The sequence below is a fragment of the Rutilus rutilus genome (genome assembly GCF_951802725.1).
Source record: "Rutilus rutilus genome assembly, chromosome: 24".
In the NCBI taxonomy this organism is placed as follows: Eukaryota; Metazoa; Chordata; class Actinopteri; order Cypriniformes; family Leuciscidae; genus Rutilus; species Rutilus rutilus.
Genome location: NC_140228.1, coordinates 2,347,042 through 2,372,416, shown reverse-complemented (window position 1 = coordinate 2,372,416; position 25,375 = coordinate 2,347,042). Strand labels below are relative to the sequence as shown.

Below are 25,375 nucleotides of genomic sequence, written 5' to 3'. Positions count from 1 at the left end.
TGTTGCTTAGCTGGACATTCGTGACACGAACGAAACGCGAATCACAAACCTCTTTTGTACTGGTGTGACGATGATGATGATGATGATGATGATGATGAAACAAACCCTTGACAAACTCCACAAGCTCTTTCCTCCATGTTTCCTGACGCCCTACAGATGTCAAAACTCAAACAACTACATTAATAATTATATTTGACTTGAAAATGATCTATGAGTTATCTGTTAAAAAATGACAGTATACGGTAATAAACAAACGGTGTCAAACTCAGCTGTTAATATTTTTTATTTATTTGTTAATTTATTTATATTTTTTAGAAATTCATCTGGATATATATATATATATATATATATATATATATATATATATATATATATATATATAGGCTATATATATCCAGATGAATTTCTAAAAAATAAAAATATATAACATTTTATTTTATTTGTATTAACTTTTACATTTTGTTTTTTATTATAGAATATTTTATTTTTCATAGTCAGCCTTAAACATTTTATTAAATTTTTTCTATTTTTATTTCTTTAGAAAAAAATATTTTATTTTTATTTTTAAAGTAAGTTGTCAATGTTTTATTTTTTATTTTATTTTTTTCTATTTTAAAATATTTCATCTTTATTTATAAAGTCAGTTGTAAATATTTTCATTTCATTTTAATTTGATTAAAAAAAAAAAGTTTTTTTTTTTTGTTTTTTTTTCTCCCTTTGCCTTAAGTTGAATCTTGACCCCAGACCGTGTAGATGTGCGCAGGAACATGAGGCGAGAGGAGTTTGTCAAGGCTGATGTTTGCAATGCTGTTTCTTTACCAGAATATGTGAACTGTACATGTTGTAGGTTATCTTTCACTATTGTAGCTGAAACTGTAGAACAGACATGGCTTGTACTACTGATTTTAACATAAATATACTAAACAAATCTGTATAAGACGAGATGTATAGAGAGAGTGGAGCTTGTTGCTGTAAAATCCCTCTTTTGGACTGAAGAGTATGTCAAAGTTTTATCTCTATCAAATGCCCTGGTGAAATCGACATCCATCGTATTGCCGTACCGAACGGAGGATTTTCTTGAACGATCATTGTAACATAGTTCTTTAATTTGCAGTGAATCATTGTTCCTTTTTACTGTGGTAATTTTAGACTCAGTATCAGAGTTTGGAGTAGATCTAGATGTCGGGCTGTGGTTGTTTCTCCTCCGCATTGGTGCCAGAATAAACCAGTATGAATGTAGAATTTGCCCAGTGTGAAACAACGACACCCCGACTGGTAGAGAAAAAACACTAGAAAGGATTATTTCAATTTTATCTTTTTGTATATGAAAGTAACAATAAATACTGATAAAGCATCATTTGATCTTTTGTATCGTCTTTGAAATCTGATTTGCCGTCTTTAGCCACAATTTTAAGTTTCTAATCAAACAGCAGTAAAATTTATATATATATATGTGTGTGTATATGTGTATATATATATGTGTGTGTGTGTGTGTAGCCTCTATATATATATATATATGTGTGTGTATATTTATATGTGTGTATATTTATGTGTATATTATGTATGTGTGTGTGTGTGTGTGTGTGTGTGTATATATATATATATATATATATAATTCATTCATTCACAGGTCCTCGATTCTGATTGGCTGAGAGGCGATCAGTCCCATGCGAATCACAGCCGTGCTGATATATAGTTAGTTTATTTAAGTGTAAAATATTTAAGTTGTATATTTTCTTCACACATGAGTGAGTTCTTTCTAATGTAGTTCTGTGTTTCGGCCGCTAGACGGCGGTGTGATGAAACCAGTCTGATGTTCAGCGCTCATGCGCCGCTCTTCACTCACTCACACACTCACACATACACACACACACACTCTCATTCCTTCAGACACTGCCTGTGTTCGTGTGTATGTGATGATATATTTCATTTAATTTTATTAAGCGTCATATTTAATGATGGTGTCAGTGAGGTTCATCGGCGGCTTCGTGTTCGGCGCTGGTTCCGGTGTCGCGGCTCTCAAACTATATCAGTATGAAGAAGAGAAAACACACACAGGTAACACTAACATTACTCTCAAACTATATCAGTATGAAGAAGAGAAAACACACACAGGTAACACTAACATTACTCTCAAACTATATCAGTCTGAAGAAGAGAAAACACACACAGGCAACACTAACATTACTCTCAAACTATATCAGTGTGAAGAAGAGAAAACACACAGGCAACACTAACATTAGCCTACTCTCAAACTATATCAGTCTGAAGAAGAGAAAACAGGGGGGGACATGGCGGGGGGGACATGGCGGGGGGGACATGTACCCACCAGATTTCGTCATGAGTCATTTTGTACCCACCACTTTTAACTTCCGTCCATATTAATTTGACTTTTGGTTCGATTTTTTTGTCCGTTTTCAGTGGTTGTGAGGAGCAATATGAGAGAGAAATTTGGTAATCATTGTCTGACCCAACAAAAAAACATTACAATTTTTATTTTATTTTCCGTGTTCGCATTTATGAGGGAAAAAACAACGTGTCAGTTCTCTGTTACGGACGAAAGCGGCACTAAAAGACTGCTTTAAAACTTTCACAGAGACCTCAAACAGAACAGCTGCCTTTCTTTAAAGTGAATTTCGTTTTATATATAGCAGATAATCACGACATTGGAGGCGCCGGCGAGTGGACTGGAGTTCGTCTCATAAATGAACCGAAACTCAGCGTATAATGCACATTCACATTCACAGCGTTAGACACATTTAGACGCAGTCATAATCATTACTTTTACCGGTTCTTTGTGGCAAGCTTTATGCGTGCGGTCGTGCACTTGAGTGCGGCTATATTACGTAAGCTCATTATCCTGTAGGCTATATAAGTAATTAAATTAATATAAAGGGGCGATTTGTCCACGAATGACTTAAATGAACAACTAGCCTACTAGTCGACTAGGAAAAAAAACTTTTAGTCGGAAGCAGCCCTTATTCCACATATTTTCGAACCAAGCAACAGGACATCTGTGTTGAGCGAGCGACCCTGCGGAATGAACGAGCGGAGCGGAATATTCAGAAATGCGCTCTCCACTCACGAGCTCTGATCGGAACAAACCCGAACCTCACTGTCTGCTGAACTTGCGCAGAAACATCAACATATAACCAGCTTTTTAAAATGGTTTTTAAAACTAAACACTATTTTAGCACAAATTATGAGCTTATTGGCGATTTTTTTTATCATTATTGACAAAATTCGGATATAGTAAAAGTTTTTTTGTTTTTTTTAAAGTTTTGGGTGGGCCTGTTGAAAGGTGGGGCCGTGCCTGAGCTACAGGACATCGTCTTTCAAAACATAACCTGCGCGAAAGAGAGAAAAAAAATGAATGCGTCATTGTACCCAGCACTTCTGAAAATGCACTTCCGAATGCGTCTCTGTCCCCAGCACATTTCAAACCAAACTGACGCCCATGGTCACACTCACAAGGTTACTCCAATGATATTTTTGAAGTTTGTTTCTGTACAGGAACAAACATAAAACTCTTTTATTTCCACTTATTGTTGCCCAGTAAAAATAATAGTTACCTTTATTTATTTTGTATATTATTTTTATATTATTGTATTATATATTATATTATTGTAATCATATTAGTTTCATGACATATCAATGAAAGTTTTGAAATATGATACTATGTGTACGTCATGTGTGTGAAATCTGCTGTGATCTGCAGGAAGCTCCGCCCATCGCCTGATCGAGCGCTTCGGTCTTCCTCAAACCGGCGCCGAGCCCCGGTTCTACATCAACCACGTGTTATCGTACGATCAGAGCCGGCGGACGCCCCGATGGGTGGCAGAACATCTGTCGGGTCAGAGGTTACTGGGTGAGTCTCGTCCTGACGGGTCAAAGGTTACTGGGTGGGTCAAAGGTTACTGAGTGAGTCTTGTCCTGTCGGGTCAAAGGTTACTGAGTGAGTCTGGTCCTGTCGGGTCAAAAGTTACTAGGTGCGTTCCATTTGACCGTAAGTGGACTGCGAAGTGCACTTCACAGGGTATTCCGCCATCTTAAGTGTGATTCCAATCCGAAGGGAGCGAACATGTTCAGTTCGAAGGGCACTGCGCACGGCATAGGGAATAAGGGAACATCGATACATCACTTCACAGGAAGTGGAGAGCGATGATCACCCAACTGTCATTTCGCGCACCACGTCATCACCAGTCAGAACGGTCATAACTAACGTGTGTGTAAGTATTCATACATTTCGCCATTGTTAAATGACAGTATTTTTAATGGTTATTGTTGTGAATATTACATATACTATTTTTGATGATTATAATTTACCTCAGTGAATGCAGCCAGCTTAGCTAGTTTGTGAAGTAAAGTGATTTTATTTTAGGTAGTTGTAAAATAGTGCAATATAATTGTAAATATATAATATAATAATAAAAATGTAAATATGAATGTAGTCCTATATATATTTATGTTATATCATAATCTGCGGGACCCCGTCGTTGACTTTCTTTGATGACGTTTGCAGGGCGTTTCAAATGAGCGGTTATTGTCAGTGAAGTCCACTTCAACTGATATACCGTGCTCAGGGAGTAGGCGAGCAGTGAACACTGCGTATGGACCCTGTCGAATGGAACGTACCTAGAGAGTGAGTCTTGTCCTGTCGGGTCAGAGGTTACTGAGTGAGTCTTGTCCTGTCGGGTCAAAGGGTACTGGGTGAGTCTGGTCCTGTCGGGTCAGAGGTTACTGGGTGAGTCTTGTCCTGAGTCAAAGGTTACCGAGTGAGTCTTGTCCTGTCGGGTCAAAGGTTACCGAGTGAGTCTTGTCCTGTCGGGTCAAAGGTTACTGGGTGAGTCTTGTCCTGTCGGGTCAAAGGTTACTGGGTGAGTCTTGTCCTGTCGGGTCAAAGGTTACTGGGTGAGTCAAAGGTTACTGAGTGAGTCTTGTCCTGTCGGGTCAAAGGTTACTGAGTGAGTCTTGTCCTGTCGGGTCAAAGGTTACAGGGTGAGTCAAAGGTTACTGGGTGAGTCTGGTCCTGTCGGGTCAAAGGCTACTGGGTGAGTCAAAGGTTACTGAGTGAGTCTTGTCCTGTCGGGTCAGAGGTTACTGAGTGAGTCTTGTCCTGTCGGGTCTGGGTGAGTCAAAGGTTACTGGGTGAGTCTTGTCCTGTCGGGTCAGAGGTTACTGAGTGAGTCTTGTCCTGTCGGGTCAAAGGTTACTGGGTGAGTCTTGTCCTGTCAGGTCAAAGGTTACTGAGTGAGTCTTGTCCTGTCGGGTCAAAGGTTACTGGGTGAGTCTGGTCCTGTCGGGTCAAAGGTTACTGGGTGAGTCTTGTCCTGAGTCAAAGGTTACTGGGTGAGTCAAAGGTTACTGAGTGAGTCTTGTCCTGTCGGGTCAAAGGTTACTGGGTGAGTCTTGTCCTGTCGGGTCAAAGGCTACTGAGTGAGTCTTGTCCTGTCGGGTCAAAGGTTACTGGGTGAGTCTGGTCCTGTCGGGTCAAAGGTTACTGGGTGAGTCTTGTCCTGAGTCAAAGGTTACCGAGTGAGTCTTGTCCTGTCGGGTCAAAGGTTACCGAGTGAGTCTTGTCCTGTCGGGTCAAAGGTTACTGGGTGAGTCTGGTCCTGTCGGGTCAGAGGTTTCTGAGTGAGTCTTGTCCTGTCGGGTCAGAGGTTACTGAGTGAGTCTGGTCCTGTCGGGTCAAAGGTTACTGGGTGAGTCTTGTCCTGTCGGGTCAGAGGTTACTGAGTGAGTCTTGTCCTGTCGGGTCAAAGGTTACTGGGTGAGTCTGGTCCTGTCGGGTCAAAGGTTACTGGGTGAGTCTTGTCCTGTCGGGTCAAAGGTTACTGGGTGAGTCAAAGGTTACTGGGTGAGTCTTGTCCTGTCGGGTCAAAGGTTACTGAGTGAGTCTTGTCCTGTCGGGTCAATGGTTTACTGGGTGAGTCAAAGGTTACTGAGTGAGTCTTGTCCTGTCGGGTCAAAGGTTACTGAGTGAGTCTTGTCCTGTCGGGTCAAAGGTTTGCTGGGTGAGTCAAAGGTTACTGAGTGAGTCTTGTCCTGTCGGGTCAAAGGTTACTGAGTGAGTCTTGTCCTGTCGGGTCAGAGGTTACTGAGTGAGTCTGGTTCTGTCCGGTCAAAGGTTACTGGGTGTGTCAAAGGTTACTGAGTGAGTCTGGTCCTGTCAGGTCAAAGGTTACTGGGTGAGTCTTGTCCTGTCGGGTCAAAGGTTACTGAGTGAGTCTTGTCCTGTCGGGTCAGAGGTTACTGAGTGAGTCTTGTCCTGTCGGGTCAGAGGTTACTGAGTGAGTCTTGTCCTGTCGGGTCAAAGGTTACTGAGTGAGTCTTGTCCTGTCGGGTCAAAGGTTACTGGGTGAGTCTTGTCCTGTCGGGTCAGAGGTTACTGAGTGAGTCTTGTCCTGTCGGGTCAAAGGTTACTGGGTGAGTCTGGTCCTGTCGGGTCAAAGGTTACTGAGTGAGTCTTGTCCTGTCGGGTCAAAGGTTACTGGGTGAGTCTTGTCCTGTCGGGTCAGAGGTTACTGAGTGAGTCTTGTCCTGTCGGGTCAAAGGTTACTGGGTGAGTCAAAGGTTACTGGGTGAGTCTTGTCCTGTCGGGTCAAAGGTTACTGGGTGAGTCAAAGGTTACTGGGTGAGTCTTGTCCTGAGTCAAAGGTTACCGAGTGAGTCTTGTCCTGTCGGGTCAAAGGTTACCGAGTGAGTCTTGTCCTGTCGGGTCAAAGGTTACTGGGTGAGTCTGGTCCTGTCGGGTCAGAGGTTTCTGAGTGAGTCTTGTCCTGTCGGGTCAGAGGTTACTGAGTGAGTCTTGTCCTGTCGGGTCAAAGGTTACTGGGTGAGTCTTGTCCTGTCGGGTCAGAGGTTACTGAGTGAGTCTTGTCCTGTCGGGTCAAAGGTTACTGGGTGAGTCTGGTCCTGTCGGGTCAAAGGTTACTGGGTGAGTCTTGTCGGGTCAAAGGTTACTGGGTGAGTCAAAGGTTACTGGGTGAGTCTTGTCCTGTCGGGTCAAAGGTTACTGGGTGAGTCAAAGGTTACTGGGTGAGTCTTGTCCTGTCGGGTCAAAGGTTACTGAGTGAGTCTTGTCCTGTCGGGTCAAAGGTTTACTGGGTGAGTCAAAGGTTACTGAGTGAGTCTTGTCCTGTCGGGTCAAAGGTTACTGAGTGAGTCTTGTCCTGTCGGGTCAAAGGTTTGCTGGGTGAGTCAAAGGTTACTGAGTGAGTCTTGTCCTGTCGGGTCAAAGGTTACTGAGTGAGTCTTGTCCTGTCGGGTCAGAGGTTACTGAGTGAGTCTGGTTCTGTCCGGTCAAAGGTTACTGGGTGTGTCAAAGGTTACTGAGTGAGTCTGGTCCTGTCAGGTCAAAGGTTACTGGGTGAGTCTTGTCCTGTCGGGTCAAAGGTTACTGAGTGAGTCTTGTCCTGTCGGGTCAGAGGTTACTGAGTGAGTCTTGTCCTGTCGGGTCAGAGGTTACTGAGTGAGTCTTGTCCTGTCGGGTCAAAGGTTACTGAGTGAGTCTTGTCCTGTCGGGTCAAAGGTTACTGGGTGAGTCTTGTCCTGTTGGGTCAGAGGTTACTGAGTGAGTCTTGTCCTGTCGGGTCAAAGGTTACTGGGTGAGTCTGGTCCTGTCGGGTCAAAGGTTACTGGGTGAGTCTTGTCCTGTCGGGTCAAAGGTTACTGGGTGAGTCAAAGGTTACTGGGTGAGTCTTGTCCTGTCGGGTCAAAGGTTACTGAGTGAGTCTTGTCCTGTCGGGTCAAAGGTTTACTGGGTGAGTCAAAGGTTACTGAGTGAGTCTTGTCCTGTCGGGTCAAAGGTTACTGAGTGAGTCTTGTCCTGTCGGGTCAAAGGTTTGCTGGGTGAGTCAAAGGTTACTGAGTGAGTCTTGTCCTGTCGGGTCAAAGGTTACTGAGTGAGTCTTGTCCTGTCGGGTCAGAGGTTACTGAGTGAGTCTGGTTCTGTCCGGTCAAAGGTTACTGGGTGAGTCAAAGGTTACTGAGTGAGTCTTGTCCTGTCAGGTCAAAGGTTACTGGGTGAGTCTTGTCCTGTCGGGTCAAAGGTTACTGGGTGAGTCTTGTCCTGTCGGGTCAGAGGTTACTGAGTGAGTCTTGTCCTGTCGGGTCAGAGGTTACTGAGTGAGTCTTGTCCTGTCGGGTCAAAGGTTACTGGGTGAGTCTTGTCCTGTCGGGTCAGAGGTTACTGAGTGAGTCTTGTCCTGTCGGGTCAGAGGTTACTGAGTGAGTCTTGCCCTGTCGGGTCAGAGGTTACTGAGTTAGTCTTGTCCTGTCGGGTCAGAGGTTACTGAGTGAGTCTTGTCCTGTCGGGTCAAAGGTTACCGAGTGAGTCAAAGGTTACTGAGTGAGTCTTGTCCTGTCAGGTCAGAGGTTACTGAGTGAGTCTTGTCCTGTCGGGTCAGAGGTTACTGAGTGAGTCTTGTCCTGTCGGGTCAAAGGTTACTGAGTGAGTCTTGTCCTGTCGGGTCAAAGGTTACTGGGTGAGTCTTGTCCTGTTGGGTCAGAGGTTTCTGAGTGAGTCTGGTCCTGTCGGGTCAGAGGTTACTGGGTGAGTCTGGTCCTGTTGGGTCAGAGGTTACTGAGTGAGTCTTGTCCTGTCGGGTCAGAGGTTACTGAGTGAGTCTCATCCTGTCGGGTCAAAGGTTACTTGGTGAGTCTGGTCCTGTCGGGTCAGAGGTTACTGGGTGAGTCTGGTCCTGTCGGGTCAAAGGTTACTGGGTGAGTCTTGTCCTGTCGGGTCAAAGGTTACTGAGTGAGTCTTGTCCTGTCGGGTCAGAGGTTACTGAGTGAGTCTGGTCCTGTCGGGTCAAAGGTTACTGGGTGAGTCAAAGGTTACTGAGTGAGTCTGGTCCTGTCGGGTCAGAGGTTACTGAATGAGTCTGGTCCTGTCGGGTCAGAGGTTACTGAGTGAGTCTTGTCCTGTCGGGTCAAAGGTTACAGGGTGAGTCAAAGGTTACTGAGTGAGTCTTGTCCTGTCGGTTCAAAGGTTACTGGGTGAGTCTCGTCCGGTCGGGTCAAAGGTTACTGGGTGAGTCTGGTCCTGTCAGGTCAGAGGTTACTGGGTGAGTCTGGTCCTGTCAGGTCAGAGGTTACTGGGTGAATCTCGTCCTGTCGGGTCAAAGGTTACTGAGTGAGTCTCGTCCTGGTCCTGTCGGGTCAAAGGTTACTGGGTGAGTCTCGTCCTGTCGGGTCAAAGGTTACTGGGTGAGTCTGGTCCTGTCAGGTCAGAGGTTACTGGGTGAGTTTAGTCCTGTCGGGTCAAAGGTTACTGGGTGAGTCTGGTCCTGTTGGGTCAGAGGTTACTGGGTGAGTCTGGTCCTGTCGGGTCAAAGGATACTGGGTAAGTCATGAGTCTCGTCTGTCAGAACCATCGCTCTGATTCTGATGCTCTTCAACTCTTCATCAGGTCAAGCCGACAGAAAACACTGCAAATTTAAACCGGATCCCGAGATTCCCGAGATCTTCACGGCCCGGAACGAGGATTACCTGAGGAGCGGCTGGTCTCGCGGACACATGGCTCCTGCCGGAGACAACAAGATCTCTGAGGTTCAGTACACTCACAACAATCAAACACAATATATATGTATTAGGGGTGTAACGATGCCCTCATGTCACGATTCGATATTATTGCGATACTCCAAGACAAATGGTAAAAGGTTAACAAAAAAATGTACTGTTGATTAAAATGCTAAATTTGATATTACACTGTGTGTGTAAATGAATAGGCTTGGACTTAGTGTTGATAACCCAAAGCACAGGACAATAGAGACACCAGAATAACAATATTCATGACTCTGAAGCTGAAAATACAGAATTATTACAGCAAAAAAGAAAAGTATTAATTTGTTTGGTGATTGTTTTATTTACATTTTTAATTGTGCATTTAATCATATATTTCTAATGTAGTTCTGTGTTTTGGCCACTAGATGGCGGTGTGATGAAATAAAAAAAAATGAAATACCAGAATATTTATTTTTATATATTTTTATTTTATTTTAATATTATTTATTTAAATATAAATGTACAATGAAATGAAATGAATGCATAAATAAGGCATGAAATACATGTATTTGTTTATTTCATGCAATACCACAAAAGATCTCATGAAGTACAAACTGAAACACCTTGATATAAAATGTTGTCGATAACAAGACAAATGAGTATATCATGAAATTTAATACATTATGAAATGTTGCAATAAATATAAGAATAATGAAAAGTGGATACAAATATGTGAAATTTATTTATTTACATAAAATTAAAAGTGACCTGAAATATGAGTATGAGTACATTCATTGTACTGTTAATTATTTACTGCAAGATTCCATTACTTATTTTCATGATTTAATTTAGACTGTTAAATCGCTCAATAAAACAGATTCATTTCTTTCTTATTGAAATATTATCTTAATTCTGTCCACAGCAAGCGATGGCAGAGACTTTCTATCTGTCCAACATCGTCCCACAGAACTACGAGAACAACGCAGGCTTCTGGAACAGGTGTGTGTGTGTGCATGCGTGCGTGCGTGTGTGTGAGAGTGTGTGTGAGTGTGTATGTGAGTGTGTGTGCACAGTCAAACCTAAATGTATTCAGACACCTTCAACATTTCTCACATTATCAGTTTATTCGCTATAGTTTCGAAAATGGTAATGAAATATGAGCAGAACTCAGAGTTATGAACTCAGCTGATATTTGACTGGTTTTGTCCGTCCTTCTGTTAGACTGTCTCACACATGAATTATGTTGAATATCTGTCAGCTGTTAAATTTAACTACACAATTAGATAATACCAGTTTAGCTCAACCAATCACCAAGCAATGCTTCATTGTGTTCAGTCTGTGTGTAAAAAGAGCATTAGCAATTAAAGACAAAACACTTCAGCGAAACATGATCAGCTCAAAGTGTCCCAATCATTTTTGCTCCCAAATTTGTATAAAATTTACTGGTCGTCACTGTATGAAGAATTTTTTGTATAATATGTCACAGTTTACTTTCTTTAGCTCTCCTCACTTACAGAAATGAACTATAGTGTCCTGCACACACTAGCAAAAAACATCAAAAATTATATCTGGTGTCTGAATAATTTTTGGTTTGACTGTATGTGAGTGTGTGTGTGAGCGTGTGTCTGTGTTGGGGTGTGTGTATGTAGCAGCATTCATCATGTGCTGGTGTGCTCCTGTAAGGTTGGAGATGTACTGTCGAGATCTGACTCAGAGGTTCAGTGACGTGTGGCTGGTGTCTGGACCTCTGATGCTGCCGCAGGAGCGCGAGGATGGACACAAGACCGTCTCCTATCAGGTGAAATACAGGCTCATAACACGTCACACATCATGGGATAATTCATATGCCACATATCAAAATACCTTCAAAATCCTACATTTTTATCACATTTTTTTTTTTAATAAAGCATATGAAGGATATTAGTGCACAAACGAGGCAAATAACACACACATCATTAGAGAATCTCATTAAGAAAATGCGCACATCATGGAAAAACTATTATTCTCCTTATTATAGCATATACCGAACATATCTTTAAAATCCTACATTTTGATATAATTTTGTCAGATTTTTTAGCTTTTTTCCTTGTAATAATTTACACTCCTAAAGGATATTCAGAATTCTGTATTTTAGCCATAAACACTTTAGTTTCAGAAAGACATGTTTGTTTTCCTCTCTTGATTATTCTGAAAAGTGAAGGCTTTTGAGAAAAGTTTATGAAATGGTAATAGTAACGATTGTCCAGCAGGTGGCGCTCATGCACTTCACAAACTCTCACACATCAGCTGACTCAGTATTCAACTACACCAAGCCTCTCTTTTCAGCCTCAAACTGACATTTAATCGACGATTTCTGCGTGTATCGTCCCTCATCGATCACGCCTTTATATATTAATAATAATAATAACGACTGAATGAAATTGATGTTTTGCGTAACAGAAATGAGTCCAGCTGGCTTCACAGGGACAGATTTGGTTTTGCGTGTGCAAATGGACACAGACAGGTTCCCCGAGGCTCTGAACTCTTGCAAATGAGCCGAGACAGAAGCCACGTCACCTCCATCTAAACACACACTGCACTGAGTCTCCGGGGACATGTGTGTGTGTGTGTGTGTGTGTGTGTGTGTGTGTGCCGATCCGGTCCCGTTTCAGGGAATTATGTGCCTATTCAGCGAGCCGTCTGATGGGAATTTGGGTAACCGTGAATGTGCAGGCGGTTCTTTGAGAGGAACTCAGTCTAACCATGACAGCTCCAGATTTGCTTTGTCATTCTGATCTGTGTAGTTTCATCAGATGTAATAATAATCCGTCTCGTTAACCTTCAGCTGATGCTTGCGTTCATAGTCCCGCCTCTCCATCAGCTGTCAGAGGAAGACAGAGATATCAACACAGTACATATTCAAAAGATCATTCTGTCATTATTTACTCTGGAGCACAAACAGCAGATGCTTGGCAGAATGTTCATGCTGCTCTTGTCTTTATAATGAAAGTGAATGAGGACAAAAAAAGGCCTCTGTTAAAGAGCACTCACTGTGTTTATGAGCTCCGGCTCTTCTCTATATCAGTGTCAGTGTTTCTGAACTCCTGAAACTGTAGTCTTGAGTTTCTTCCGGGAACGAACACGTCACAATATTCCTCATTATAATAATTCATACGCAGAATAAAGGGGCGGGGCCTGGTTGAGTTAGTTAGTAGTGTGTTAAACTGGCGGTTATGGTAAGGGGCGGGGCTTTCCCAAACACACTCGAAGCGCTCGACCAATCACAACACACTGCTCCAGCTGACCAATCAGAGCACAGTGTGCTTATCAGAAGGAGGGGCTTCATAGAGACAGGAAGTAAACAGAGCGTTACTGACAGACTGGGAAGAGAGGAGCCGCAACAATGGAGAATATGAGGAAAATAATCAACATTCAAGCAGGAAAACCTGTTCTAGTAGAGCCTGAAAACAACAGCACGACTAGGAATAGAGAATAATATGGATCTTTAAGTCATGTATAGTGCACGAGACTACTGTTATGACACATCTATGTTGTCTTTTTTGTTCTTATTAAAGCCTGACAGTGTTCAATCCCATTCAGTTTTAATGTATGGAAAAGACCATCAGGGGAACATTTTTAAATAATCATGTTGTATAAATTTAAATTAAAGTTGAGTATGTTGACAGAACTTGCATGGATGAACTAACTCTTTAATAAAAAATAATAAAAAAAATCCCAGAATATTTATTTTTATAAACACTACCATTCAAACGTTTTCTTTCTTTTTACAAGAAATTAAGAGTTTTATTCAGCAAGGATACATTAAATTGACAGTAAAGACATTTATAATGTCATAAAAGATTGTATTTCAAAATAAATGCTGTTCTTTTCTATTCATCAAAGAATCCTGAAAAATAATGTTTTATCAGTTTCCACAAAAATATTAACATTTCAACACTGATAATAATTATAAATGGAATAAATAACACTTTACTATATATTCACATAGAGAACAGATGTTTTACATTGTAATAATATTTCAAATTTTTTACTGCATTTTTGATCAAATAAACACAGCCTTGGTGAGCAGAAGAGACTTTTAAAAACACTCACGACCCCAAACTTTTGAACACTAGAGTATATACTTACCTTTTATTTTATATATATATATATATATATATATGTGTGTCCATCTTTATTCTGCCGTGTAAATTGCATCAAGCACTAACATTGATAATCCAGAATGGGAAGGTAGTATAAAAATTTTTTTTTAATATATATATATATATATATATTTAAATATATTTATTGAAAATAAAAAACAAGGAACATAAGAAAATATCCAAAGAAAATACATTTTATATATATTTTAACTACCTTGCCATTCTGGATTATTAATGTTTTTTGTTTTGTTTTATAACATATATTTATTGAAAATAAAAAACAAGGAACATAAGAAAATATCCAAAGAAAATACATTTTATATATATTTTAACTACCTTGCCATCCTGGATTATTAATGTTTTTTGTTTTGTTTTATGACATATATTTATTTAAAAAAAAAACAAGGAACATAAGAAAATATCCAAAGAAAATACATGTTATGAAAAAACAAAAAACATTGATAATCCAGGATGGCAAGGTAGTTCAAATATATATAAAATGTATTTTCTTTGGATATTTTTGATTTTTAACAAGTTATATGTTATATGGTCAGCTTTGGTTGTTTTTAAATGTGCCTTATGAATAAATATTGTATAAAGCAACATTGCTAACTCCTGTTCCCCGCGACAGCTGATCGGGAAAGACGACGTCGCGGTTCCCACTCACCTCTTCAAGATCGTCCTCGCGCAGAAAGACTCGTCTCCAGACTCTCTGGCTCTCGGGGCGTTTGTGGTCCCCAACTCTCCGATCGGATTCGAGCGCTCGCTCACAGACTTCCAGGTGAGCCTGACGGACGTCCAGCGCATGTCCGGCCTGAGGTTCTTCCCTGAGGTGGAGCGGGTGGAGGAGCTGAAGAACCTGTGTGAGGTGGACTCGTGTCGCCTGATGGACTTCACCCAGTTCTCGCTGTACATCAGCGGCCGCAAGGTCTCGAGCGCCAGGACTCTCCCTCGCCTGGAGAAGATCATGACGGAGCTGAAGCACGCAGGAATCCAACCCGACGACTACCTCAACAACCTCTACCTGGAGAAGAAACGAGAACTAGTGGAGAAAGAGGAGCGTGAGGAGAAACCTGAGCCGTGAGCGCTCTGGGTTTTGTTGGTTTGCAGTATTTTAGTTGTTTATAAGTCACTGCTTTACTTGAAATCCTTGTGTAACGTTTACACCAATAAAGTGTTTTATTTCTCATTTGCTCTTGTTGTTTTGCTTTCATACATGTATCATCCAGGGCTCTGTCATAGTGATTTTAAGACCTAGAACAGTCTCAGAAATTAATCAAATCTTTCATTAGTGATTATTAGTGTTATTTTTGTTGATTTTGAGATTTTTTTGGCGTTGACCAACAACCACTGCCTAAAAGTGGCTGAATTTTGAGTCAATGTTAATATTATTTCGGGGATTTTATGATCTCGTTTGCTTCTCATAGTTTCATAACTGAGGAACTTTGCAAAACAGACACTATTGTTGAACGAAATTGAGCTTAATAATGACCAGTGTTGTTTTAGTATTATTGATATATTGTTTTATATATAGAGTTTATTTATTTTTAATTAGTTTTTAGTTTTGTATTGTATTTTCATTTACATTTTTCTTGAAGTTTGTCTTTTTTTTTTCTTTTTTTTTTTATCTTTATTATATTTTCTTTATATTTATTATATTTTATTGAATTTAAAATAAATACAAATATATTATTTGTATATTTATATATTGATTAATTTATTTTAGTAGCCTACAAAAAAAAAAATTTTCAAATATTTGATTTTAAATAATTATCTTAATTTATATTGTAAGTTTTTAGTTAACTGTAATAACCCTGATTGTCTTTCTGCAAATGAACTGAATTTGTTTAATAATTGATGAATTTGACAACATTAACAGTTATTTTCCTGTTTTTAATCTGACGCTGCTCTGAAACAGTCAGCGTTATATAAAGCGCTGTAGAAATCAACATGAATGGTTTCTGCACTCGCCCAGCTGTCAGTCAGTGTACATGTTCCCAGTTACTCTTTATAAGTGACGCTAAGATCATTATTGCGTCACAGACCGCTGTAATGCCACAGGTTTCTTCATGAACATGAGTGTGTTAGCTTTGCCTGAGGGATCTGATGTGATGTGCTCAGGGTCTCTGGTCTGATGGAGAACTGCTCATAAATAACTCTCCTCGGATGCACTGAAGCTCCTGACAGAAGTCGCATGTAATTGCGTCTGACAGAGATTGCGGCGCAGTAAAACACAGATGTGTGTGTGAGTCTGTCGCTCTTGTCAGTGTTAGTCTGGGGAAAACCTGCCGTTTTACTGGAGCAGCAGAAGAAATTAACATACTAATTACAGAGGAATTGGAAGTAAGCACTTATATCGTGCACACACACACACACACACACACACACACACACACATATATATATATATATGCATGATTTAGTGTGTTGTTGAGTTTCAGTTAATAACACACACACACACATTACATAACCAGCATTGAGTTAAATATGACTAGTTAAACATGTTGTATATCTGGTTACCTGAATAATATCAAACATCAGATGCATAAACGTGATTTTTTTTATCTTGCAGAAGTGGAGATTGTTTCTGTTGCATTGTGTCTGACTCCTGTATTCATGTGACCTCTGTGAAACGCTCGTTAAAGGTCAGAGGTCAAGTGAGGCGGGTAAGTGTATCTGACCTTTGACCCCCAGAGCAGTGTCAGAAATCAAATGGGATGTTTTTAACATTGATAATGATCATAAAATGTAAATAAAACTGGGGGGAAATGATATTAAAGAACGTTTTGTACTTTATGAGGAACATTTAATAGCTTCATTAAATCATTTGAGCCAAATGTTCAGTCTGAACAAGTGTGACTTACTGTGGCTGTCAGATCAGCATCACAGACAAAATAGCTGCACATACATTTAATAAGAACTTGCATGAGTTTACAGTCAGATTAGGTCTTTAGTTGTTTAGCATCTTTACCTCGTCAGAGCTGATTTTATTTTTTATATTATTTTTAAAGTAAACATCTATTTATGTTAGTTACATATTTAATTGCTAGTTGGTTGCTAAGATGATGTTCTGGGTGATTGAAATGATATTGCTAAGGGTTCTGTGTGGTTGCTAGGAGGTTTCTAAGATGTTGTAGGTGGTTGCTAGGAGGTTTCTACGATGTAGGTGGTTGCTAGGGGGTTGCTAAGATGTTCTGGGTGGTTGCTAAGGTGTTCTAAGTTGATAGGTTGCTAAGATGATGTTCTGGGTGGTTGCTAGGAGGTAGCTAAGGTGTTCTGGGTGGTTGTCAGGAGGTTGCTAAGATGATGTTCTGTGTGATTGAAAGGATATTGCTAAGGGGTTCTGTGTGGTTGCTATGATGTTCTGGGTGGATTTTCTAAGGTGTTCTAAGTGGTTGCTAGGAGGCTGCTAAGGTGTTTTGAGTAGATAATAGGAGATTGCTAAGATGATGTTCTGGGTGGTTGCTAGGAGGTTGCTACGGTGTTCTGAGCGGTTGATAGTTGGTTTATAAGATGTGTTCTGGGTGGTTGCTAGGAAGTTGCTAAGGTGTTTTGAGTGGATGATAGGAGGTTGCTAAGATGATGTTCTGGGTGGTTGCTAGGAGGTTGCTACGGTGTTCTGAGCGGTTGATAGGAGGTTTATAAGATGTGTTCTGGGTGGTTGCTAGGAAGCTGCTAAAGTGTTTTGAGTGGATGATAGGAGGTTGCTAAGATGATGTTCTGGGTGGTTGCTAGGAAGTTGCTAAGGTGTTTTGAGTGGATGATAGGAGGTTGCTAAGATGATGTTCTGGGTGGTTGCTAGGAAGTTGCTAAGGTGTTTTGAGTGGATGATAGGAGGTTGCTAAGATGATGTTCTGGGTGGTTGCTTGGAGGTTACTACGGTGTTCTGACCGATTGATAGGAGGTTGCTAAGATGTGTTCTGGGTGGTTGCTAGGAGGTAGCTAAGGTGTTTTGAGAGGTTAATAGGAGGTTGCTAAGATGATGTTCTGGCTGGTTGCTAGGAAGTTGCTAAGGTGTTTTGAGAGGTTAATAGGAGGTTGCTAAGATGACGTTCTGGGTGGTTGCTAGGAAGTTGCTAAGGTGTTTTGAGTGGTTAATAGGAGGTTGCTAAGATGATGTTCTGGGTGGTTGCTAGGAAGTTGCTAAAGTGTTTTGAGTAGATGATAGGAGGTTGCTAAGATGATGTTCTGGTTGGTTGCTAAGGTGTTGCTAGGAGGTTGCTAAGGTGTTTTGAGTGGTTAATAGGAGGTTGCTAAGATGATGTTCTGGGTGGTTGCTAGGAAGTTGCTAAAGTGTTTTGAGTAGATGAGAGGAGGTTGCTAAGATGATGTTCTGGTTGGTTGCTAAGGTGTTGCTAGGAGGTTGCTAAGGTGTTCTGGGTCATTGCTAGGAGGTTGCTAAGGTGTTCTGGGTCATTGCTAGGAGGTTGCTAAGGTGTTTTGGTTGGTTGATTGCAGTTTTCTTCCTGTCTAGCACGTCAAGACTCCTTCAATTTGCATCAGTGAGATTTTTAAAATCTGTCTCACTCAATATTTCTGATCTCACAGACCTTGATCAGATAGAAATGATGAGAAATGCTCGGCCAGCGTATATAAAAGACTTTAAAGCGCCCTGTTTAACGGTGATATCCACATGAGAATACGCTTCTTTATATGAATAAGTGGGTCGCGTTGAAGGCCACGGATATGTAAATGCACAGATAACGGATTTGTTTTTCAGTCCAGATAAATCATGTGTGTGTGGTGAGGAATCGCTGCTGTCTGTGTTCAGATGTGTGTGTTGTTAACCCAGTTACACAGAGAGAAATACAGCTCCCATGATTCCGCTGGGCTATTTTCACGGTGTGTTTGCGTCAGCGTTCTGTGAGCGAGACAGTGATCAAGCGCACGACACTTTCTGCAACACACTCACATTCAAAGTTTGTTTGCCAGCAGGGCAATTTTAGCAATCGCTCTCCCCAACAGAAACCCTCTCTAAAGACTTTCTGCTTCTCTGGAAGTCACCTTCCTCCGCTGTTGTGCGGGAACGGCACATTTTTCTCTTGCTTTGCAAATCAGAACTTCTTGTTCCAGAAATTAACATTGATTTTTTTCTTTTTTTTTCTTGTAGAAACACTGGGAAGTGGTGATGATGTTCGGTTAGAAGAAGTCCTACAGGTCGAGATTCTCATTTCTTCACAGGAAAGTTCCTGGTTTAATACGAGCTGTGCTTTAAGTTATTGCTGAATAATACATTTAAAATCAAAAAGATCAATATTTACAGTTACAGTGACACTTTGTCTCTGTAAAATAATTTATATATATATTTAAATGTTTGAGGTGGGTCCAATTTTTTTTCTCTTCTTCTCATAAAGGCTGCATTTATTTACTGCAGTAAAAATCTGAAATATTATTACACTTTAAATCAGCTGTTTTCTATGTGAATATATAGTAAAGTGTAATTTATTCCTGTGATCAAAGCTGAATTTTCAGCATCATTACTCCAGTCTTCAGTGTCACATGATCCTTCACAAATCACTCTAATATGATGATTTGATGCTCAAGAAACATTTATGATTATTACTAAAGTAAGTAATTGTGACTTTTTATCTCATAATTTCTGACTCGTGACTTTATATGACGTTTATATCACGATTCTGACTTTATTTCTCAGAATTGTGAGATATAAACCTGTATTGTGAGATAAAAGTCGCAATTACCTTTTTAATGTTTTTTTTATCATTCTGTGGTCGAAACAAGCTTCAGTTACACTTTTAATTTAACGTGTCCGTGTTACATTATTATAATAATAATTAACTACATGTACTAATAGGGTCGGGGTTTGGTTTAGTTGCAGGTAATTATGTAAGGAGTAATTGACGACAGGCCGTTGAATTAATAGAAAAATAACCGCACACCCGAGGTGGTAATGCGGTTATTTTTCTAATAATGAAACGGCCCAGAGTCAGTTCTTCCGCTTATACTACAGTTACCACACCTCAAACATCCTTCAGATCACAGGTGTCAGACTCAGTTCCTGGAGGGCCACAGCCCTACACAGTTTTGTTCCAACCCTGCTTCAACACACACACACACCTGCAGTTTTCAAATAAGCCTGAAGGACTTGATTAGCTGATCAGGTGTGTTTAATTAGGGTTGAAGCTAAACTCTGCAGGCCTGTGCAGTTATTAGACAGAGAGAGAAAGAGAGAGAGAGAGAGAGAGAGAGAGAGAGACCAATGCAGTTATTAGACAGAGAGAGAGAGAGAGAGAGAGACCAATGCAGTTATTAGAGAGAGAGAGAGAGCGAGAGAGAGACCAATGCAGCTATGAGAGAGAGAGAGAGAGAGAGAGAGAGAGAGAGAGATGGTTCTGTAGTCTGAATGGACCTTTGAAATAACTCATTTGGCGAAGTGATATTGAACTGTAATGCGGTCTAGACCTGCCTGGAACTACTTTAGCCGTGCGTTTCCCTGAAAATAATTGCACACCTTTGAACGTTCGTCACCCAATCAGAATCAAGCATTCAACAGCCTATTAGTAAAAGCATAATTTAAAGTTATTACCACAGTAACTATGTAACATGTAACAGGACACTGTAAAATGAAGTGTCACCCAAGCCTCCACAATGCTGCTGTTTTCTGTTGGTACATGATCTTCCAGATCGTCGTTCCTGTCCTCATTTGACCACAGAAAGCACATCACGTATGGCCTGGACAGTCTTCAGTCTCCTGAGCTGTTGATCTGATCTCTCTGTTCAGCGGCTCTTTGAGGACAGAGGCTTGATCCTGATGTTTCAGACTGACCTACTGACCTTCATATAGCGACTCCAGCGTCCAGTCTCATTCATCAGCAGAGCTGAAGCCTGTTCACTGCCTCGCACACGCTGTACTGTAGTGTACCAGAACAAGCCGAGCACTAAACAGAACATTTCCTTTTCTTTGCTCTTCTGTGTGGTCAAACGAGGACAGAAAGGACGATCTGGAAGATCATGTACCAACAGAAAACAGCAGCATTATGGAGGCTTGGGTGACACTTCATTTTACAGTGTCCTGTTACATGTTACATAGTTACTGTGGTAATAACTTTAAATTATGCTTTTACTAATAGGCTGTTGAATGCTTGATTCTGATTGGGTGACGAACGTTCAAAGGTGTGCAATTATTTTCAGGGAAACGCACGGCTAAAGTAGTTCCAGGCAGGTCTAGACCGCATTACAGTTCAATAGCACTTCGCCAAATTAGTTATTTCAAAGGTCCATTCAGACTACAGAACCATCTCTCTCTCTCTCTCTCTCTCTCTCTCTCTTTCTCTCTCTCTCTAATAACTGCATTGGTCTCTCTCTCTCTCTCTCTCTCTCTCTCTCTCTAATAACTGCATTGGTCTTTCTCTCTCTCTCTCTAATAACTGCACTGGTCTCTCTCTCTCTCTCTCTCTCTCTCTCTCTCTCTCTCTCTCTAATAACTGCATTGGTCTCTCTCTCTCTCTCTCTAATAACTGCACAGGTCCGCTATCAGTGGCTCAAGCATCCGTAACTCGCTCTAAAATGGCGTTTTGGAATCAGCATCGGAGGCTTTGGGACGAGATGCGTAAGAAATTAGTCCCACACACAAGAGCATTTAAGGACAAAAACCTGACAAACATCTTGTAATACATCACCTGAAGGATGTTTTGAGGTGTGGTAACTGTAGTATAAGCGGAAGAACTGACTCTGGGCCGTTTCATTATTAGAAAAATAACCGCATTACCACCTCGGGTGTGCATTATTTTTCTATTAATTCAACGGCCTGTCGTCAATTACTCCTTACATAATTACCTGCAACTAGGTTGCACAGACACAGTAAACTTGCTCTCGAGTGTCACGGACCGGATTTGACCCGTTCCGATGTGACGTACAGCAAACACACACTCATGAGGCATCTATGTATATATATCTATGGCCAAATAACAGCAGCCTGGCAGACGTCCACAACACCTGAGCAGAATCTGCCAAATAAGAGGGATCATACAAATCTTATTTTTTATTTAGTACTGTCCTGAATAAGATATTTTACATAATAGATGTTTACAAAAAATAGCTGAATTTATAAAAAATACCCCGTGCAAAAATGTATGAACCTTTGATCTTAATACTGTGTGTCGTCTCCAGGATGATCCACGAGTGTTTTTGTGTTTCGTGATGGTTGTTCTTGCACCCTGCGGCTCTTGATGCATGGTGAATGTTTGAACCTTCTTTAATAGTTGTGTTAGAGTCCCTCAGTGTGAAAAGATGGACCTCAAAATCACACAATCCCTGCTGGAAAGGGTTCAAATATGCAAAAGATGCCGGAAAACCAAAGAATCTTTGGGACCTTGAGGATTTTTCTAAAGAACATTGGCCAGTTTCACTGCAAGAACAACCATCACAAAACCAAAGAAAACACTTGTGGATCATCCAGGGAACGACACAGTTTTAGGAATCAAGGGTTCATAAACTTTTGAACAGGGTCATTTTAATAAATTCAGCTATTTTTTTGTCTTGTATGTGAACATCTGTTATGTCAAATATCTCACTCAGGACGACACTAAATAATAGCATTGCATTTTGTATGACCCCTCTTATCATGGCTAAAATAATGAACATTTTACAGATTCTGCAAGGGGTGTGTAAACTTTTGAGCGCAGCTGTATTCCTGCAAAAGACATTAGCAGATGATTTTCACAGTATTTAGTTTATCATTACTGTGATAAATCTGCATATTGAGTTCTCCATAAAAACACACATCGCCACTGAAAGGTTATGCTGTTTCATCTGGGATTTAAAGCTTGTGGTTTTTACGGCCACAATGTTGTGATATTTGTGATGAACATGCATTGATTTGTAAGTGTGAGTGATGAACTGCGTCATGTTAAATATGGATCTATGAATACATATCTGTGTTATTAGGATGTTCTGGATGTGTTCTGGGTTATGGTTATTGCTTTTTGGTTTCTGACTGTCTCGCTGATGATCACTTACACTAAATATAAACAATAATAATCATGCTGCTTGAAACACACTGACGCTGATCACGTTCGGTCATGTAAAGGTTATCTGCTGTGTGTCGAGTTGTTCTGCGTCTTTATTACGCATGTAAAATAGGGCACAAAAGCTCTTGTTTAGGAACTGCCATCCTTTACCTCAGTGTTTTTTTGCTGTGCTGGACAGTTTCGCCCAATTAAATTGATGTATGGCGCGCGCACACACACCTGCTAACACTCGCTGTGTGTTCTGGTGTTCACAGCTAATGTGGAGTAGCACATTTCTGCTCTTTCTCTCCTCTGAAACGCATGAGTCACTCGAATGACGACTTGTTCTGTTGCTAATGCGTCTTCTCCAAAATACATCTTTCTGAAAGATTGTCTTTGTGGGGCGTAATGCGTCCGGGGTGTAACACTGAAAACGCTGAGCAGGCGCGCGAGACTCACAAATGACTGGAACGGCCCTTAGATTTCCTCCTGCGATAGATATTACATATAACAGCTGAAAATCAATTTTATTTTATTTATTTTTTATTATATTGAATTATTTTAAATATATATATATATTAGGGCTGGGAATCGACAAAAAAAAAAAAAAACTAATTAATCGCACAATTTGCTGTAATTAATCGCAATTAATCGCATTTCCCCCAAACTTGTAATCCTCAATATTTAAACGTAGAATCACTAATTAAATTAAACAACACACAAAAAAAAGGTGAAAAAAAGAGAAATGTCCACACAAATTGGACAGAAAATAGCCCTATATTAAAATATTAAACATAATAATTAAATAAAATTGTAAGAAATTTGTAAGAAAAACACCCTAACAGTAGATATATATTGGTCGGCAACACAAAAGATTTCTGTTTTAATCAATTCTGTTCTTTTTTTTTTCGTCAATGAATCCTGAAAAAAGTATCAGAGGTTATGAAAAAATATTAAGCAGCACAACTGTTTCCAATATTGATAATAACTATCAAATCCTCATATTAGAGTGATTTCTGAAGGATCATGTGACACTGAAGACTGGAGTAATGATGCTGAACATTCAGCTTTGATCACAGGAATAAATTACACTTTACTGTATATTCACATAGAAAACTGATATTTTATAGTGTAATAATATTTCTTTCTTTTTTTTAACAGTTTTTTTTTTCTGTAGTTTTGATCAAATAAATGCAGGCTTTATGAGCATAAGAGACTTCTGTCAAAAACATTCAAAATAGTAAATGTCCAAACATTTGACCAGTAGGCTACTGTTTGTATATAATATATTTATTAGTAGTAGTAGTAGGCTATTATTACAATACACAGTTCAGCATGCATGATAAATAACGTATATTCATCTCTGTGTGAGATTTGGCTCTAATACATGTGTGTGTGTGTGTGTGTGTGTGTGTGTGTGTGTGTGTGTGTGTGTGTGTGTGTGCACACGTGTGTGTGTGTGTGTGTCTGCGTGCGTGCGTGTGTGTGTGTGCGTGCGTGCGTGTGTGTGCGTGTCCGTGTGTGTTCTCCGTCGTCTTCCAGAGGGAAACAGGAGGGTGTGTATCATCGGGTCACTTCTGCCCTCCGGGAGATCGAGCTCATCCTCTCTGGTGTCCAGGGACCTCATCAGATCCCGCTGCCATGGCAATCGTACACACCAGATCCCGCTGCCATGGCAACCGTACACACACACACACACACTCACTCACTCACTCATCACAGCGACTGGGAAGATGCAGAGAGACCAAATCATTGTCCTCGTCCTTACTCACTTAAACACACTTACAAAAACACATTTAACACGACTGACTTCCAAACGCCTTGTTCTGTTCTCCAGCATTCAGACAGGGCTCTTCTGTTCTCCAGCATTCAGACAGGGCTCTACACGACGCGTGAAGTGTTTTTGAAATCTAAGTCCTGGAAAACCCTTGAAAACAGCCATTTTTTGAAGGACTCGAAAAGTGCTTGAATTATTGAAAGAGAATATGTGGGAAATGTATTTTTAATTTAATTTATTATAGATATAGAGGCATTTTGCATGGCTATGAGTGTGATATTGCTCATATAAATATCAAAGTAACGTTATATGATTCAACTTTTATTCTTCAGGTCAATCATATATTCATGGGGGGAAATCCGTTTGAATAAGGAAAGCGATATCTTTATCATAGTGTCCTTTCAATGGTGAAAGTTTCCACAGTCATTGCATGCGCTGCACTTTACTTGTACCATTTTGTTTTATTAGTTTGTTTTTATTTATCTATTCACCTTTTTTAGAATTTAAACGATAATAAAGATATTGTTTGATAAGTGAGATCTCTGATTGAAGTCCTTGGAAAAAAACTAAAAAGTAGTGCTTAAAGCAGCACTCAGTAGCTTCGGGATTTCTACGCTGTATTCTCGCTTTTCGCTCTCAGGTTTCTCTCTAGAGCTCCCCCCACAGCTTCGGAATAGATATTTGACAACACTGTTGTAAAAACTCGTTGGTGATTCTCAGACACCAAAGGCTAGTAGATCAACGACATCAAAGCAGATGGGACATTCTTTAAAACGTCTTCTTCCTTCGGGTTCGGACAGCGTGAGGGAGCGCAATAATGACAGTATTTGAGCAGATTTCTTTTGGCCGTAAAGCAGTTGTTTACATCGCGAGACCTGATATCACGCGATACTTCCTGATGCGGCGGCCGCCGGCCCGCCGCCCCAAAGTTGCAAGTGCGAATTTTCCGCTCACGGGCACCAGAGGGGTGCGAAACGACC

At 40.5% G+C, this 25,375-nt stretch overlaps 1 protein-coding gene across 2 annotated transcripts; it reads left to right on the top strand.

Annotated features, from left to right (window-relative positions):
- The first annotated feature begins 1,838 nt into the window (after window positions 1-1,838).
- Window positions 1,839-14,841, top strand: exog (exo/endonuclease G). Of its 2 annotated transcripts, none has more exons than XM_084398578.1 (6): window positions 1,839-2,058; window positions 3,719-3,868; window positions 9,416-9,555; window positions 10,433-10,509; window positions 11,194-11,308; window positions 14,284-14,841. In XM_084398578.1, exons 1-6 carry the CDS (start codon window positions 1,956-1,958, stop codon window positions 14,734-14,736), a joined length of 1,038 nt encoding a protein of 345 aa, XP_084254704.1. In that variant the 5' UTR covers window positions 1,839-1,955; the 3' UTR covers window positions 14,737-14,841. The 2 variants fall into 2 exon arrangements, with proteins under 2 accessions (XP_084254704.1, XP_084254703.1); XM_084398577.1 differs by having other exon boundaries at window positions 1,864-2,115.
- The last annotated feature ends 10,534 nt before the right edge of the window (window positions 14,842-25,375 follow it).

Excerpts from the sequence above, each read along its gene's own strand:
- exog (XM_084398577.1), top strand. The coding sequence starts at position 1,956 with ATGATGGTGTCAGTGAGGTTCATCGGCGGCTTCGTGTTCGGCGCTGGT. Across the intron at positions 9,556-10,432 it reads GAGACAACAAGATCTCTGAG|CAAGCGATGGCAGAGACTTT; the intron begins GTTCAGTACACT and ends TTCTGTCCACAG. Across the intron at positions 10,510-11,193 it reads AACGCAGGCTTCTGGAACAG|GTTGGAGATGTACTGTCGAG; the intron begins GTGTGTGTGTGT and ends TGCTCCTGTAAG.